The sequence below is a fragment of the Colias philodice genome, chromosome 8 (assembly GCF_061535455.1).
Source record: "Colias philodice isolate Cphi_HAF_F1 chromosome 8, ilColPhil1 Martin Lab GWU primary, whole genome shotgun sequence".
Classification (NCBI taxonomy): Eukaryota; Metazoa; Arthropoda; class Insecta; order Lepidoptera; family Pieridae; genus Colias; species Colias philodice.
In genome coordinates, this window is record NC_143093.1 from 7,865,867 (window position 1) to 7,883,903 (window position 18,037).

Genomic DNA, 18,037 nt, shown 5'->3' on the forward strand with positions numbered 1-18,037 from the left:
ACTGAAATAAAACTAAAATGCAAGCAACAAATACACCCAACATATTTCCCGTTTATTGCCATTCTTATTCCCATCAATGTCAATTAACCAACTTACCGTTCGTTTAGCCAAATCCGATGACGGTAAAAACGCGGCAAAACTTCCCTCCAACATATCTGGGTTGCCACACACAGCATGCCCAGTATCACAATAGTACGAACATCTGCCGTGAAAACAGAAGTTGTTCGCTGGCGACACGAAGAACGTCTTCAGTATGTCCCCCTCGATGACGTCATAGATCTCGGTGGTCATGTTCACCGTGCGCCCCACTACCGGCATGGCTCTACGGAATCCTAATACCCTGGTACATGGAAATAATTCGTATATTAACTAATAATTGTGGAGTAGTATTTTAACTAATAATTAAGTAATAAATATAGTTTAAATTTTAAACAGAGATGTAACGGAGCTTCGATTCCGGTTCCGTTAAGTCGGAACTTCCGATTATTATTACACTTTCGGTTCCGACTTCGGTTCCGATACTTTTGTATCGGATGTTAATCGTAGGTCGAACGAAACAAAGCGGGCGGCGCGCGACGGCCTGTGCCGAACAGGTTCATACATGTCGCGCGGGGAATCCCCCGACCCCCACTACGTGCACTCTATCATCAATTATTTTTTCACTTGTTAGTTGTTACAAAGCATCAAAGCTTTTGTTCATAAAGTACAATACATTACTTTTGGAGTCCATTTTGATTTAATTTGCTTTAGCTATTGTTCATTTATTGTAATGTCACCAAATGTAACACGCTACTTTGGGTTTTAATTTTAATTTAACTTTAAATTCATTAATTTTATCTTTTGTTCATTTGGAATTATGCCAATTTTTTTCACAGTTGTTTTTTATTTCATAATAAAAAATAAAAATGAAAAGAATTGACTATAAATCATGTTTTATTTGTCTTTAAACAAACTGACCCTGCCTCCGATTTCGATTCCGATTTCGATTCCGATTCCGATAAACCAAATTTGAAAACTCCGATTCCGATTTCGGTTCCGATAAAACTACCTCCGTTACATCCCTGATTTTAAATATTAAAACACACACTTTAATAAGATTTATCAAACTCGACAAATTATTGTTGTATTGTCACCGATCCTTGATAAGTGTAAAAAGAATTACATAAATCTCTCCGTGTAGAGTAGTCAAAATTGAGATTTTGAGTCGGTTATAATAATATACCAATTACTAACGGACAAAAATATAGGTAGGTGAAGCTAATGTAAGCAGAAAATATACAATCATTGAGTACATATTTGTATAGCACAAACGCATTTGTTCCGTGTTTCTAAGGTACAATTTTTTTATTTATTATTGTTTAAATGGTTCGTTTCTTTCAAGCATGCGAAATAAAAACGAATCAAAAGCCCTCTGTTGGAGACTTTATTAGTTAACATACCAACAAGGTATTTTTATTATCCTTTGTACGACCCTTCAAATATTCCGAAACAAAAGTTCATTCACGTCCTAGTAATAGCAAATACAAAAAATGCACCATTCAAGGATTCCTAGTTATTTTTAATTTGAGTGTGCCATTCAGATACGCAATAATTGTTTGTTATGTCGAAACAAACATGAATAATTAAAGGGTTTCAAATGGAATCGTTAGTCAACTAAAACAATACTGATTTGTATTTTTTTAAGCCAAAAACCAAACACGAATAAATAATTCATATAACGAAAGTACCTATGTATAAATAATTTAAATAATTACGACTACAAAATTATGAAAAGTATTTTTAGGATATTATGAATATATGTATATACCTAATAAGATTTTCACAGACAAATCTATCGCGATATTTGGAACGTATGTATGACGCTAAATTAACCAATTTTTTATCTACATTATAAACGAAATGTCTATTTGCTTCTTAAACATTTTAATTAGCTCCTAGATTGTTTTTATGACGCATAATAAGCAGAAATAAAATAATAAAAAAGACTCCGTGGATTTTTACAACGAGTAACGTTATATTTTGATAAAAAAAGCTTTTTTAAATTACTGTGTCAATAGAAATTTTCCGCGAATTTGAACAGCTGGTATTAAATAGTTATGTTGAGCCAAATTATAACGATTATTTTGTGTACTAGCTGATTAATAAATAACATGTTAATGTTAAACCTCAAATTGATCAATTCAGCTTTTTATTATTTTAAAACAAACAATAAGCCACTGTAAGGCGTCTTCAACAAATAAAGTCGGATTAAAGACAAACAAAAACTTTAATCCTTTAGGAAACCTTCACGAAAATTACATACCGCTAAATTTTATTTAAACAAGTGCTAATTTTACAATGTAAAAGGAAAATAATTTTTAACAATGTAAAACTAAAGGAATAAAAAACATACCTGTCTAAATGGAATGCAGCAATTTCAGCGTTGTGTCGCTCATAATCAGAAAAGTAGAAGTGGTTGGGCAATGTTTGTACGTCTCTTGCGAATCTGTAATAAATAAAAAAATGTTATTACACACAATAAAATAAAAACCAAGTAAACATTTAAGAAATTTATCTTTGCAAAGTGCAAAACAACTGAATTGAAAAGTATCCATTGTTCATTAGGTCATATCATTAAAAAAAAACATAATAATTATGTACACTATAATTTATTTTCACACCCGATAGAATTAAGTAGTCGGCGTTAAACCCAAAGCGGGTTTAACGCTTATGTACAGTTCGTAAAAATAAAACTGTTGCATTCATGAATATGATTCGTTTAACCTTTCCATTAATGTTTAATACTGCCTCTTTGTGAAATGATAACCAATACCATTGTAAGGTTTAAGGAGCTGTTCTCAGGTTATCGTATATACTATAATATATTTGATACATGATATTATCCTCAGACCCTACTACAATATACATAAATGGCGAAAACTAAACCTTGTTATACCGCATGTACCTATTGCAATGTCTTTGTATAATATACCTATTATTATATAACAAGCTTTCTGGCCGCTGCACTGCTTAGCCCGCTTTGTCTGAATCCTGATAATTATATACTAAAACCTTCCTCTTGAATCACTCTATAAAAAAACCGCATGAAAATCCGTTGCGTAGTTTTATAGATTGAACTATACATAGGGACATAGAGACAGAGAAAGCGCCTTTTTAGACTATAAGTATTGATATAGCGTTGATATTTTTAAATAAACTTAAAAGTTCAAAAACTTGTGAAAGTCCAAGTAGGGAATCATATTAAGTTCTCCGCGTCGAAGTACTTTTGATGAAAGATAGAACACGATCTATATCTAAGTACTGAGATACAATCGATGTATTATCTAATAAACGTGCTTAACAAGTGAGCTTTAGGGTTTAATGAACTTGGGTTCAAGAACTTTTAAAAAACAATGCATATAAAATGATAAGTAGTAATATTACTAAGGGCTATTTTAGACGCTTAGAGATTGCTTGAAAAAAGTGCATTACCTACATTTGAAAATGATTTGTTACATTTCATTCAAAATTTCATCCAATTCGGTGTTGTTGTTTTAGACAATACCCATGAAAGCGTAACAGACAGACTGACCTTTGCATTTGATTATTGATATATGTATTTGTTTATATTCTATTTTTCAACCTTCAACTTTGGATTTGTATTTATCACCTTAATCTATAATTGATTACCGTATTATGTATTTAAATTTGTTTTAAATATTTATGTCCTGTTTTATTCAAATACCTAGTAGTCTATCAAATAGCTAAAAATCCCCATCCATCGATAGCACACACATGAACTTAACCTTTAAACTAAGGCACATTTGTTCAACATTATCGGATACATCCGATAAGAACGATAAACCAATCGGCCGTACAAGAAAGGGTTCCTATCGACTGTCCCGAAATTTATCGTCCCCGTGCGAATATCGTCGGACACCGGCCCACTTGATATGTCGACGGGATAAGCCCACGAGAACATTATTTTTGATATAAATCACTAACTCGTTTGCACCCTAACGACCTGCGTATCGCATATATTTGATCTTCGGTTAAAATCTTCTCGATTTTACAGCCCATACATTATGGAATTTTAATTCAATTGACTGTATTGTACAATACGCGCAAATTGAATTAAACATTTGTATTTGAAGGTATAAGGGAGACAGATTAAAAATAAAATGCTGAAGTTATTAAGCCTTGAAATATTTGAAAAATTAACAATTTTTCATGTATTTTCTATCAGCACAAAGTATTAAAGTCCATCATAGGTTTTAAATATCGCTAATACTACACTTTGTTTTGTTTAGAAAACAAATACATTCCACGGTATCGAAATACGATATTCTCTACATTTGGGAATGGTGTTATATTGTTATCGAATAAAATTTGTATTTTTTATTCTGATATCTTTTTTGTCTGTCATATTTCATTAATCTACATTTTGTTTCAAAAAGACGTTGAATTATTGCACGCCTCATAAGCGAAGCGTTGAGGTGGGTACTACTGTCACTTCGCGCAAAACGTCTGATTTTTCAAACTTAAAATGTCTTTATGTATCATACATTGCACTTGTAAGATAATACATACACACACATATTAAGAAAAAACACTATTTTTAACGTTCATGATATTTTTGATGTCATTTTTGTTATTTAAACTAGTTAAAAAACAGTTTAAAAAAGTTCTGTCTTGGACGTCCGTGTGTCTGTATGTGCGGATCCTTTTTAGGGTTCCGTAGCCAAAATGGCAAAAACGGAACCCTTATAGTTTCGTCATGTCCGTCTGTCCGTCTGTCCGTCTGTCCGTCTGTCACAGCCGATTTACTCGGAAACTATAAGTACTACAGTGATGAAATTTGATGGGAATATGTGTTGTATGAACCGCTACAAAAATATGACACTAAATAGTAAAAAAAAGAATTGGGGGTGGGGCCCCCCATACATGTAACTGAGGGATGAAATTTTTTTTTTCGATGTACATACCCGTGTGGGGTATCAATGGAAAGGTCTTTTAAAATGATATAAAGTTTTCTAAAAAACATTTTTCTTAAAGTGAACGGTTTTTGAGATATCAGCTCTCAAAGTCGTAAAAAGTATGTCCCCCCCCCTCTATTTTTATAACTACGGGGTATAAAATTCTAAAAAAAATAGAGGTGATGCATGCTAATTAACTCTTTCAACGATTTTTGGTTTGATCAAAGTATCTCTTATAGTTTTTGAGATAGGTTGATTTAACTGTAATTTATTATATTTGCTGCTACGGAACCCTTTGTGCGCGAGCCCGACTCGCACTTGGCCGGTTTTATTCTTGTTAACACGATAGCGACCGAAATACTTTACTAATCGAGTCTTTTTTTTTCTCTTACGCTTGAGTATGCTCAGGAATAGAACCCTATCATTTTTCAGGGTCTGATTCGATGTGGTTTAATTGTTATTAAATAAACAAAAATAATAATTAATAAATATTTATTAAAAAAAAATTATGAGGCGTGCACTTTTGGATTTTCCAAATTATTTTTATAACTTTGCTGAAGATACTTTACATTTAATCCCATATTGTTTCGTTGTTTCAGAATTTTTCAATGTCTTTAGTATTTACTGTTCAGATGTAATTTAGATTCGATTCTAGACTGATGTCTACATTGTATTTGCTCAGTTTTTTTAAGCTTTCCGATGAAATCTCAGTTTAAAAGTTCTCTTTATATATGCCTCTTAAAAATATGATCTAATGTAGCTAACACGTAGCATTGAACAGTGAACCTCCATCTCCCCATTTGAAAATATAACGTAGTGTTATGTTATTGATATATTGAAAACTATTGTTGAGCACATTAAATACTTAAACTAACGGAATGCAGAAATAATTGTGTTACTTATTCTCCACACAATAGGGTACCCTCGCCTTACACGGTAACAATGGCACAAAAGGAACTTGGGAAAAACTCGCATTTACTTCAATAACACTTGTAGTTGGGAAGAAAGGCGAGCCTCTAAGCCGATCATGCGAGAACATTCCCGAACTTTAGTGAATGGAACCAACGCAGCACTCCACGTGACAACTTTCCGCTAGTCCTTTCCGAACACTCGCTAACACTCTGAACTAACACTTATGCATAGAAAAACGTCCGCGACCGAAGAAGTTTCAAGTCCTGTTTATTGGTTTCATCATTTGTTGGTGCCAGTTTACTCTTATACCAAACAACAAAAAACTGTTTTATAAATATAGAGCTATGATATACTTCCGAAGCTTATAATTTAATACTATAACAAACTTACCTCATTGGCTTGAATAAAGCTTGTACGCCGTTAGGGTAGTCCATTATGAGCTTCAATTGAGTTCCTCCCTCTTTTTGCTCTGTAAAAAAAATAACATTATATTAACCATAGCCTCATAACCTCGAGAGCACTGATATTTACAATTAGGCTAAGCTTGAAAGTTGTCTAATGAAATTCGACCTAGCAATTGAATAAATTAAACAACAATTAGAACGCAGCTAAAAATAAAGGGTAGTGTACATGATAAGTCGGTTCAACAATGAAATCCATTTAAGTGATTTAAATATTTAAGTCCAATTGGAAGTAAAAGGGCGAGATTGTTGTGCCACTATTGTCCGTCCGACCGCTAACCCCAACTGATTGCGGGACCGTCTTCATTTAATATACATAACCTGCCTTAAGCTTTGTAAACGCAGGTGGACCAAGGCTGAACGGGGAATCATTTCAATAATGTATTTATACGCATAGATTAAAATACTCTAATCCGAAATACTCAATAATGTATATAGGACGCATTGTTTTCGGCCTGGCGTCTACAGCCTATAATATGCTATGTAAAGGTTTAAACTAAATGAATCAACTCTTGATATGAGCTTTCTTCTGTCCTGTTAATTATTAGTAATCAATAATTTCAAATATTGAACTTTTGTAGGAAATATATAAACTCTACAATTTAATCTCCACATCTGCCTAACATCATAAAATGTCAAAAAATACAGAAAACTAGCACTCGCCGTATCCCCGACCACTGGACTCGGGAAAACTGCAAAATTATTCGATGTGAAAATCATCTCTCCTTTATAATATGGATTAGAACGGGTAATGACAAGATTTTACTTATTTCATAAATTATACAACTTAATGATTAAGTATGTATAATGGTAAAGTAAGTCAAAATAATTACAAATTTAGAATAGATCGGAACGTACATAAAACAGTAACAGTTTTTATGATATGACATGGAAGTAGGTGCACTTTGTATCGATTTTAATAATAGTGGCATTCTTTTATTATTAGCTTTTATGCTTTTTAAAAGGTCAAAGTCAAATCCATTTTTTTATAATTCATAGAAACCTTATTTACTCGAACCAACAATCTCGGAGTAATAAAATAACATTTTATCGGATTTTAATGTAGATTTCATAGTTTAATAAGTAGCGTACAATTACTTATTATAAGGTAGGTATAGTTATGTTTCATAATCATTGTATTATATTTAGTTCCGCAGGCACTTAGATATTTGTCACGTAAGTTTTATAATACTGTGGGGAGTTCAACGTTATATGGTCGGAAATTGAAGCAAAGCGAGAGCTAAGAATAAATATATTTTTCTTTACTAGCCAAAATATCTAATGAATAAATCAACTTCGATATCATTAGCATAATATTTATTAATATCGCACAGGTATTTGCATGTCGAAATCCAGTCCGATACAAGGTAGGCGATATTTAGAATTCTGTCTCAAGAAAGTGTTTTATGATACAATTTGAATTAATTGTAATATTATAAACAACTTGTTTCTGCTACGGTGGTGTAGTTTTGCAATTTTGTATTAAGTATTTAGGACCGAGAGTTATACACCTATATAAGTTAAAAATTATCATTATATTAGAAGACCTACATATATTAATACAGCTTTGTTTTCTATCTGCATTTCGTTAATATAAAAAAGAGAAGTTTGTTGTTCGCTGAATGATTTATTGACAAATGTCAATGCGCAGTAAACATAAAAAGCAGTGTTTACAAGCGACCGATCAAGTTTTAAGAACGTATTTAATAAAATATTCCGTTCATATATTTTTCCCAAAATCGAATGCTATCAAGAATTTAGCTTTTATTGATGTGTTTTTTTCCTTGTCCAAATACCTAGAAAACTTTATAAAGCACGCATACGCACAGTGGCATCAATCAATTCACGTTATCTCTTGACAACCGCTTATTTTGTTATTAATACCTATTCACTTATGACATTGTTGATATAATTTTTGATCTGTTAAATATGTTGTGTGCCTTTAAAAATATACTACATATTTAAAAAAAAAAACAAATGGATGAAATTTTTATGAGCGCGTTAGACTGCCTACTTAGGTAGATGGAAAATGTCCAGGCGAGGGAATCATCGGAAGTAATAATAAAAAATAAGTTAATACAAACCAGCATGTAAAATTGGTGAAGTTGCCATATCCTTGAGAACCTCCTCCACTAAAGGCTCGCCCTCTTCATACAGCTCGTGTTGCGCTATTTTCAGTTGAAACTTTTCCAAGTTTGATGCGTTCACGCTGCAGAAAAAAACCAGGAATAAATTATTTTATAAGCATTTCCCTTTAGTTAAGAGATAAATTTATTATTTATATAACGTTATTATAGGTTTAAGCATGTACAAGTCTCTATATCACCATCTGTGACACATGTTTAGAATACGACGTGGAATGATGTTTTATTTCTACTTAGAATATAACCACATCATCTCAAACTACGAAGCTTTATTAGAAAACTCGCTATTTATGATCGACTATAAAACTTCGTCTATAACTTTTTAAAAGTACCCGATCGTAAAGAACACAAAGAGAGAGGGAAATCAAATAGCATTCGAACTTGATTCGAACACTAATACTACGTGTTCTCTCCGTTGAAATTCTGCGCCCTGTAAATACAGTTTGAAATTGTTATCACACATTCTTAACCTGATCGTTAATGTCGAGATTTACATGGAAGATTTTCCGGCGTGTTGGTTTTGGCTGCGTGGAACACATAAGTGGACGTGATTCGCCTGCTAGACATGGCCCACACTCCAGGCGACGTCGCGCGGGACAGTATGGAATACTAAGGAGCCTACCGTCCTACGTGTACCGCTCTCAATTTGTGGCATGCTCCGATAACCTGCATTTAGAAATCAAGCCGACACCTGCTATAAAATTTATTGACTCTCTTTTTGGTGCGAATTGTATTCAAATCTAATGGGAATTCAGCACTGGCACCGTTTTGCAGGACATTTACAATTCTGCATATAGCCACAATATAGCTGATGAATAGTGCATAGCTTTCTACTACTTAACTCTTGTAGCATAATACTGTTATATTATTATATCAATTGTTATTATTACAACGAATATGCAGTAGCAAGATAAATTACTTATCGGTCAAGTCTATCGAGGACTTGCGTTGAGAATGATATGATTATAGGTTACGATGTAGGTATCTTTCGATACCCTGATATAAACAATATTTATTCGATAGATAAATCTATAATGTAAAATATTTTATTCGTATTCGATACTACACAAATAATCTCAACTGTACAAATTTGCGGCCTTGTCGCATTATCGCATGTGTACAGCATCATGAAAACAAATAAATTCACGCAAAATCTTCTTTGCATTAAACAAAATATCTTTGAAAATAAGCCCATCTCATTTCACATTCTTACGACTCATCATTTGCGGTAATGTATCGCAAAGAATAATTCCCAAATTATAGCAACCCTTTACAAACGATACGTATAATGAGTTGCGCCATCATATCTAGAGAGGCGTTTGAGGAAGCCTCCTGCATTCATTCCATTTAGTTTTATTGTCGAAGACCCCGCGCCTATCTCGGCAGGGCACCGTAACAGGATTTTTAAATAAGATTCCTCGCAAAGCTTGTGAAATTTGCTTTACAAGATAAAAAAAAGGTCGCCTTTCTGTTACATATAGAATGATCCCATCGTATAAGTATGATATTATGATCCGTTTTTATAGTACTATCAAAAAGGAATCCGTCCAAAATGTATAAGTGTAAAGATGGAAGAATAAAGGAGCATGTTATGTTAAAGTTTTTCATTTCTTGTAGCGTTCCTGCGAGATTTGGTCTGCCTATATTTACTTAAGTGAAATTACGTCAACGTGTGGCGGCCAACCTGTTTGGTTTTAATGCATAGTTCAGCACTTGCCGGGTTATTCGTAGAGGATAAAAGAGCCCTGCCAGCTTTCGGGATGAACATTACTAGCTAATGTTTATGTGGATAAATGCTGAAAATTACAAGTGCATTATGTTATCACTGATTTCCTATTAGTGATCATATTTCTTAAATTATTTAAATTGTATTGCGATGTTCAATAATTGCTAACGAGTTTTGACTAATTTTAAAAAGTTAAATTTATAATTGACAGAATCACGTAATATTTGCAGAATATTAATTTTTTCCAAGTTTAATTGCAGTTATAACGAAGTCGCTAACAATTTAATTCGGCAACTCGACGAGTGCTACATAAATCGTACTTGTGGATGTCAGCTGTCGGCAACTTCGAAAATTTTCCTTGTAATGTCCTTTTCCCGTCGTTTTTCGCGAAGCAATTTTAATTAATATTTCTTAACGGTCTTTAAGCGCCAGCGCAAAAGACATAGTTTATAATAATAACGCATTTGTAACGCAATATACTTATTTTGAGTCGCAGTTAATAGCATCTTGCTCTTTTAAAGATTATGAAAGTTAGTTATGAGTATTTTGGGAATACCATCTTCAAGTCCATTTAATAAGAGAGTAATAAAGATAACTTATTTGCATATTATTATTCAGCGACAGTCAATCTTTTCAAGGTTTGTAATTATAATATTTTCTGTGTATTTGTATATTATGTGTCATATAAATTAGAGTTGTATATAATATATGGTTAAATAAAAGTACACCTTCATTTAAAAGTACCTTACCTAGGTTCTAGATCCTCCATTTCACCAATGGTCGGATTTTCTGGTCGGAGCACATTCAAGTCTTTATTTGGCGGTATTACCACGGGGTTGTCTTCGTATTTCCCTTGGAGTTGCATAGCCAGTATCCTCTGAAGGTCTTCGAAGCGATCTGCTGGTGCCGTCGGAGTTCTCGGTTCAGCTTCCACACCACTTATTTCACTTGGAGCTGACTGGTCGAACTCTCGAGATGAATTACTTCCATTACTGTTGACAAATTGATTGATTAACTATTTTTTTATACTTAAATAACAAGATGTACCGAGTATGTTTGTAAGTAAATGAGATAGTAAATAGGGTAGGTAAATAATGAGGTTCGAAAGTGGCGTAATGACAGATAGGACTAAAATAGAAGATAAATAGATAATAGTCCGGGATACATCGCCCATTTTTGCAAGTGATTACTATCAAGCTAATTTTTCGTGAGTAGCTTTATTTTGATGAGATGCCCAATAATTTCATGTACGAAACTCTCGATTGTGGTAGCTTACAGAGGTAACAAGGATAAAAATTTTTGATTTGACGGTTCTCAAATATTTATTACGCAATTTGTAGGACAATATGTCTGTTGAATTATATAAGTATTAAATAAGTGAAAATAAAAAAATCAGCTGGTTAGTAATCATTTATGATGACTTCGTTATCGATACACATTGGAAAGGGGGACTCTTTGATCAAACCATAGATTTTGAAGGACAAATATTTTTTCGAATAATTTAGATAATTATCTTGAGATTGAACAAAAAAAAAAACATTCAGTTAGTAATTAATATTTGAGAACCATCAAATCAAAATATTTTATCCTTGTTTCCTCTGGTAGCTACCAAAATCGAGAGTTTTGTACATGAAATTATTGGGCATCTCATCAAAATAAAGCTACTCACGAAAAATTAGCTTGATAGTAATCACTTGCAAAAATGGGCGATGTATCCCGGACTATAATGTACAGAAAAAATATTTGTTAAAACATTTTACTAAAAACATTTGAATGTGCGGAACCTTACGTAAAATACTTCCGAAAGGGGGTTGCTATGGAGAGAACAATTGATAACTAAGAACAAAAAACTTCAACTGATTTAATTAGTCTTAAATATTCAAGAGCCCGTATTTTGATGACCTTCAGTCGGTTATTGTTATGGCTATTGATGAAAGGATTGATACTTGAAGGGATAATTTAAATCATTTTCACGAAGCAATTGGAAAATTTACATTGTCTCCTCCACCCACAGTGAAAATTAGTTAAAGAGTATTATTAAGAGCCTATAGTTTACATAAATTGTGGTTAATATTACTTGAGTTGTCTAACCGCCAATTTAAACTGTTACTTGTGGAAAAGAGTTACGAAGAATTAATGTTGAAGAGTGAAAGCGATGCGGTTTATTTTCAACTTTTTATTTTAGTGATTTAACTTATTTTTATTATATTCATAAAATTATTTTATATCATAACATTATGTAACAAGGATAAACACATTATTTAAATAAATTGACAGGAATGGTAGAGAGGAAGGAAAAACAGATTTTTACAACATTTAAAATAAGGTTTATTTATAAGCCTCTGAATAATTAAATCCTATTTAAAGTTTGTTTAATGATTGTTAATTTATGCGTAATAATATCTACCTATGAGCTATTTTATACAACGGTTAAGTCCCCTCTCCATGTATATAATTGATCAGTTTATCTATGAAAAGGTTATCCAGTCTTGAATAACTACTCTCTTTCCTTTCCCGCGATTATGACCAGGTCCTTAAGGTTAAAACGTTTGAAAGGGCAAACTTAATAAATAAATTGTATTTATGGGTTGTAAATTGTAGAGTTGAGGGTTTATTAATTTATTAATGTTGCGTCAGTGTTAGGAACACTCATGAGAAGGTTGTAGATGATAAATACATACGCAGACAGCAACTTAAAATTATTACCTACTAACTCAAAGTTTATGTCTTCATAATTATCACTTGAAATGCTCTTACTCGAGCTTTGAAAGTAATAAGCGTGTTTAAAATATGGTGAATTTAAGACCCCAGACAGTGTAGATTTCTTTTTCGTTCGACAAAGATAAAATGTATATGTGGGAGGTACTGAAATGATATTTTTGGAAACAAGTAGTTCTCTATTTAATAAATAGTTTGTTCGCGTGAAAATTAATTATTTTTATCATTATATAAGAGTTTCCGTTTTGTTTAAGAAGAGCTTTAAAGATATCTATTGAATATCTTGACATGAATATCTTAATCTCGACACAAAAACCACACGTCTTTCTTCGACAATCAATACCTAGCTGCTTCAATAAAATAGATTTTATATGTTATCAATACATTAACAAACGAAATATTCATTAATTTATTTCTTCTATACTGGTCACAATATGCTTTATCAATAAAGAAGTAAGTTGTGCCTTCGCTGAAAGTTCAGAATTAATTACGATTGAAACACAGTTATGAGTTATTCCCGAATGAGTTCCAGGTATACGTGCATCAATTGATATGCATCATTAATATAAATTGCTATTCAAGACCAATATTAAATGAATTTTATATGCACGTATTTGTAAGGAAATACGATAGGTAAATATTTCCACGTACAATTGCATTAAATATCTTACGCAAGAGCATAATAGTGCGAGTTAACTATTTTTTGTAGAGGCCTTTGTCAGCAACCTAGTTTTGCGTTTTTACAAATATACGATTATGTTGGCATGAACAGCGTTATCTACAAGTATGAATATTAATGTAGCACTCATTACATGCTTAATTTAAATTTTAGGTCCTACGCCCTTTAATCGCTAACGGTTATCATTTCATTTTATCTTACTTTGGTACTACTGATATTATGATACAAATTTATCTGAAGCTAGTGTTGATAAAATTTTATTTTAACATTTTCTATACGTCTTTCGACACTTTCAGTGATAGTCATAATCAAGTTATAGTAAAAATGAGCGTGTGTGCCGAGCACACGTGTCAGAAGTTAAACTTCTTTGTCAAGATTTATAGATACCAAAATCGTCGCCTTACTCTATTAAATTCGTACTTTACAATACATACTCCTGCACAATAACACGAATACACGTTTTATCGTTCACAAAATCAATGAACTAACGTTTTCATTTATTCAAAAGCTCGCGTCAGCTTTTGCTACTAGCTGAAAAATATTTTTCACATAATTAAATTAACTTTCGCTTTAGTGCCTCACTTGTTTACGCCTAAGTGGTTGTTTGCAAATGTCCTCAGCTTTGTGTTCATGTTGTAAACGGTGACAGCTTTTGTTTGTAGAACAATGCATTAATTAATTTGTCATCGCATCGGCTGGATAAATATTTAAAAGTAAACGTAATATGAGTTTGCCACTCCATTACTTTTATATCGCTAACAATAGCTAGAAGTAATAAAGCATTTAAAATCACGCTATTGTCATTAAATTAAGTTTAATTAGTGGGATTTAATTTTACTTCGGAACTTTGTACTAAGCTAGATTAATGAAGAAATATTCGTAATTCGTTTTTCATTTTTATTTTTCAGTTCGTAAAAGATAATCATAGTCATAACTCATAAGTAGAGCAGCTAATCTCAAATATGTAAGTTATATGCTAATGAATTTGTCTAGCCCTACACTTTTTTATAATTTTTAATATACCTAATATTTGCACGACTCTGGCAGATATTAGAAAATATTTAATTAATTATAAGATAAAATGAATTCCTTTTGAAGAAATATTTAATAACATAAATAATAAACACGGTTTACAGTTTCACATTATTTGGCCTTACCTGGATACTGAGTAAAATTATTAATCAATAAAACCTCTTGAGGTATGTGAGTAAATAGAAAATCGCCGCAGATTGCTTTCAAAGGCAAACATTAGTGTCGTTGTAGCAAATATTGAGACACGTCCAATATCGTATTACATTTCATTTTCTATAAAATTACAAAATATAACTCATGTTTTATAGTAAACATTTTAATATTATTTTTAATATCACAAAATTCCATATATCTCAGATTAATAAATGTATGTTTCAATTGCTGGTAGAAATGGCTTTTTTGCCACTTTGGCTTGTAAACATTAAACATACTACGATAGCCGATGTATCGATATATCACAAAGACCTTGGTCTTAGCTTATCCAATTAATTAAAAATACTTGTAATATAGTGAACGTACCGATTATAAACATTCTTGATAAAGAAACTTCATTTGACATATTAATATGATGCTAATTTTAAGTCCTTGTTGTTTGAATACAAATCATATTTTGATTAATTAATTATTTTGCATGACAAAAATCAATATTAAAAAAAATCATATCCATTATAAATTTATAAATACATATATGCATAATGTTGCATAAATCCATACTAATATTATAAATGCGAAAGTAACTCTGTCTGTCTGTCTGTTACTCAATCACGCCTTAACTACAGAACCAATTTGTATGAAATTTGGTATAGAGATATTTTTATACCCGAGAAAGGACATAGGATAGGTTTTATCCCGGAAATTCTACGGGAACGGGTTTTTCTTTGAAAATGCGGGCGGAAAGCAAGTGTATAAATATACATATAAACGAGTGTCCACTGCGCTATGACATTTACATGGATTTTTTTTAGATTATTATGAAGATGTAACAAACATATTTGTGTATATGTAGATATCTATCATATACCTAGAGTAGGAAGCTGAACTGTTTGTAAAATTTCTAATGTCATTGCGAAGACGGAGACATTAAGAATGTATGTAGAGCTATGTAAGTCACATCATACAGATCCAGTACAATTTAATATTAAACGCTTTTTTGGGGACTAATAGGTAAATTTTATTATTGTGGTGAATAGTGATGTGCTCAGAGTGTTCGCTCATACATTTATTTTACACTAGCTTTCCACCCGCAGCTTCGCCCGCGCAGTCAAAGAAAAACCCGCATAGTTCCCGTTCCCGTGGGATTTCCGGGATAAAACCTATCCTATTTCCCGGGATAAAAAGTAGCCTATGTCCTTTCTCGGGTATCAAAATATCTCTATACCAAATTTCATGCAAATTGGTTCAGTAGTTAAGGCGTGTTTGAGTAACAGACAGACAGACAGAGTTACTTTCGCATTTATAATATTAGTATGGATTTAGTTTGTAAACATTGCTCTTTTTCTTTTAATTAATACAAAAATGTATAAATAAATATTTTACCTGCTACAAATGTAAACTTACATGGACTGGAGCAGTATAAGAATAAAAAGAGAATTTTATTACGGCCAATGTAAGTACCGTATTTAACAACAGAGAGACATCAAATCTCCCCTTATACATACTTTATAGTAAAATGTTATGACACTGATGCAGAGTTTTTATTTATATCAATGGAGTTTATTTTCACAATAAGATATATGAGATAAATAAGTTTGCATTTCTTTGATTGGCCAAATTCAAGTATCAACGAAAAAGTATGTGTTAAATATTGACATCAGAATTTTTAAATACCTTATTTGATGCTTTAGAATTAATATATATATATATCATATATTAATTCTATATACATAGAAATGAATCTGCTACGTTCTGTTTAATCAATAACACATTACCCACAACATTACTTGTACCGTGATGCGATCTATATGCGAAATAACTTTAGCGACGAGTAAATAAATAAAATATTTTAAGAATAACACATTGCAACACATTCTTATACCTAAACAAGATTGCTCAAGAAAAATGTTTTACCTTCAAAATACGTTGGTTTAGAAAAATGTATAAAAAAATCAAATACATATAAATAAAATGTAGCATATAATATTTTTATATGCGTACCTTTTCCCGCTCAACATATATCGCTATCTACAGATAAGAGTATCGAAAACATGTTATATTGGGTTTATGATAATTTTCGATAGTGATGAGTGTAGAGACCAAAATTACAATCATTATCTCTGCCGAATTTTAGGAAATATTTTTTTGATTAATCAAGAATAAAATTAGTTTTCGTTTTATTTAAATAGTATCAGTAACTATCATTTTTGCGTTGGGAACCAAAGAAGTACTTAATCAACTAAAAGAGAAAAAGGGAATGGAAAATACTCATAATAAAAACTTTATATCCGACAACTACTTAACACTCCTTATTGAATTGTAAAGTTACAAGTAGAATATTAATTAACGATATGTTTGTTTTTGCATGAGTGTTGCCTGTTATATAAATGAATGGGTTGCTCTATTTTACTTTAAAATAGATTTTTTTTATTATAACTGAAATCGTATTTATTAAATTTAGTAAATGGGTACAATGAGTCAAAAGATATCGTCAGGATATCTTTTCAAAAATGAAAATTAAATTTTCCAAAGAAAGAGCCAAAAAATCAAAGATTTGAAAAATTAAATAAATATTGTGAATGTTGAGTAAATGAAATGAACCTAACACTATGATAAGGAATCACCCGGCTGTACACAGTTCAATTTAATATTATATGTAATGTAGAATACTTCTGAACAGCTGTTTGTTCTAGTGATATCAATTAGATATTATTGTAGCTAATATCCAATAGTATAACATGAATGTAACCCAATAAATTAAAACAAACAAACTTTGTGTGACGCATGTTATATTCAGAATCTTTATAATACATATTTTCTTTTGGGAAATTCCAAAAATAATTAATAACATTTTTACTGTTTTGAATCAAGTCATATTACTGGCTCTACATTATTTAAAAATTTATAAAAACTTGTTGCTGTCACTATCGAAGCAAATTATAATATAAAATCAAAAATGCCATTATAGTGTAATTTAGTGCTATTTAATAAGATATTAAATCATAATTAGCTCTGGAATTATCTCAATTAGTTAATAGAACAGGAAATTTTGTTTACACATCGAGAAACTATGAATTATGTTATCTTCAAAGACGCTGTCAAACCGGTAAACATGTGATAACGGGAGATAACATATGTATATTAATAAAGAAATATTCTTCAGAGAGCTATAATTCCTTGAACTAAACAAAATTGTAAACACGACGGTCTGTAGGTACACAGCAATCGTATATAATTAGCTTATTAAGTTATTATAC

The 18,037-nt window shown here is 31.6% G+C and overlaps 1 protein-coding gene across 1 annotated transcript in view; it reads right to left on the reverse strand.

Moving 5' to 3' along the window:
• Nucleotides 1-18,037, reverse strand: part of LOC149486676 (extracellular serine/threonine protein CG31145) — a 69,791-nt gene that overhangs the window by 2,744 nt on the left and 49,010 nt on the right. Inside the window, exons 4-8 of the mRNA XM_089698350.1 lie at nt 10,948-11,190; nt 8,413-8,537; nt 6,258-6,336; nt 2,393-2,485; nt 97-340 (exon numbers count right to left, since the gene is read on the reverse strand). Coding sequence (XP_089554476.1) covers nt 97-340; nt 2,393-2,485; nt 6,258-6,336; nt 8,413-8,537; nt 10,948-11,190 — 784 coding nt within the window. The remainder of the gene's footprint in view (nt 1-96; nt 341-2,392; nt 2,486-6,257; nt 6,337-8,412; nt 8,538-10,947; nt 11,191-18,037) is intronic.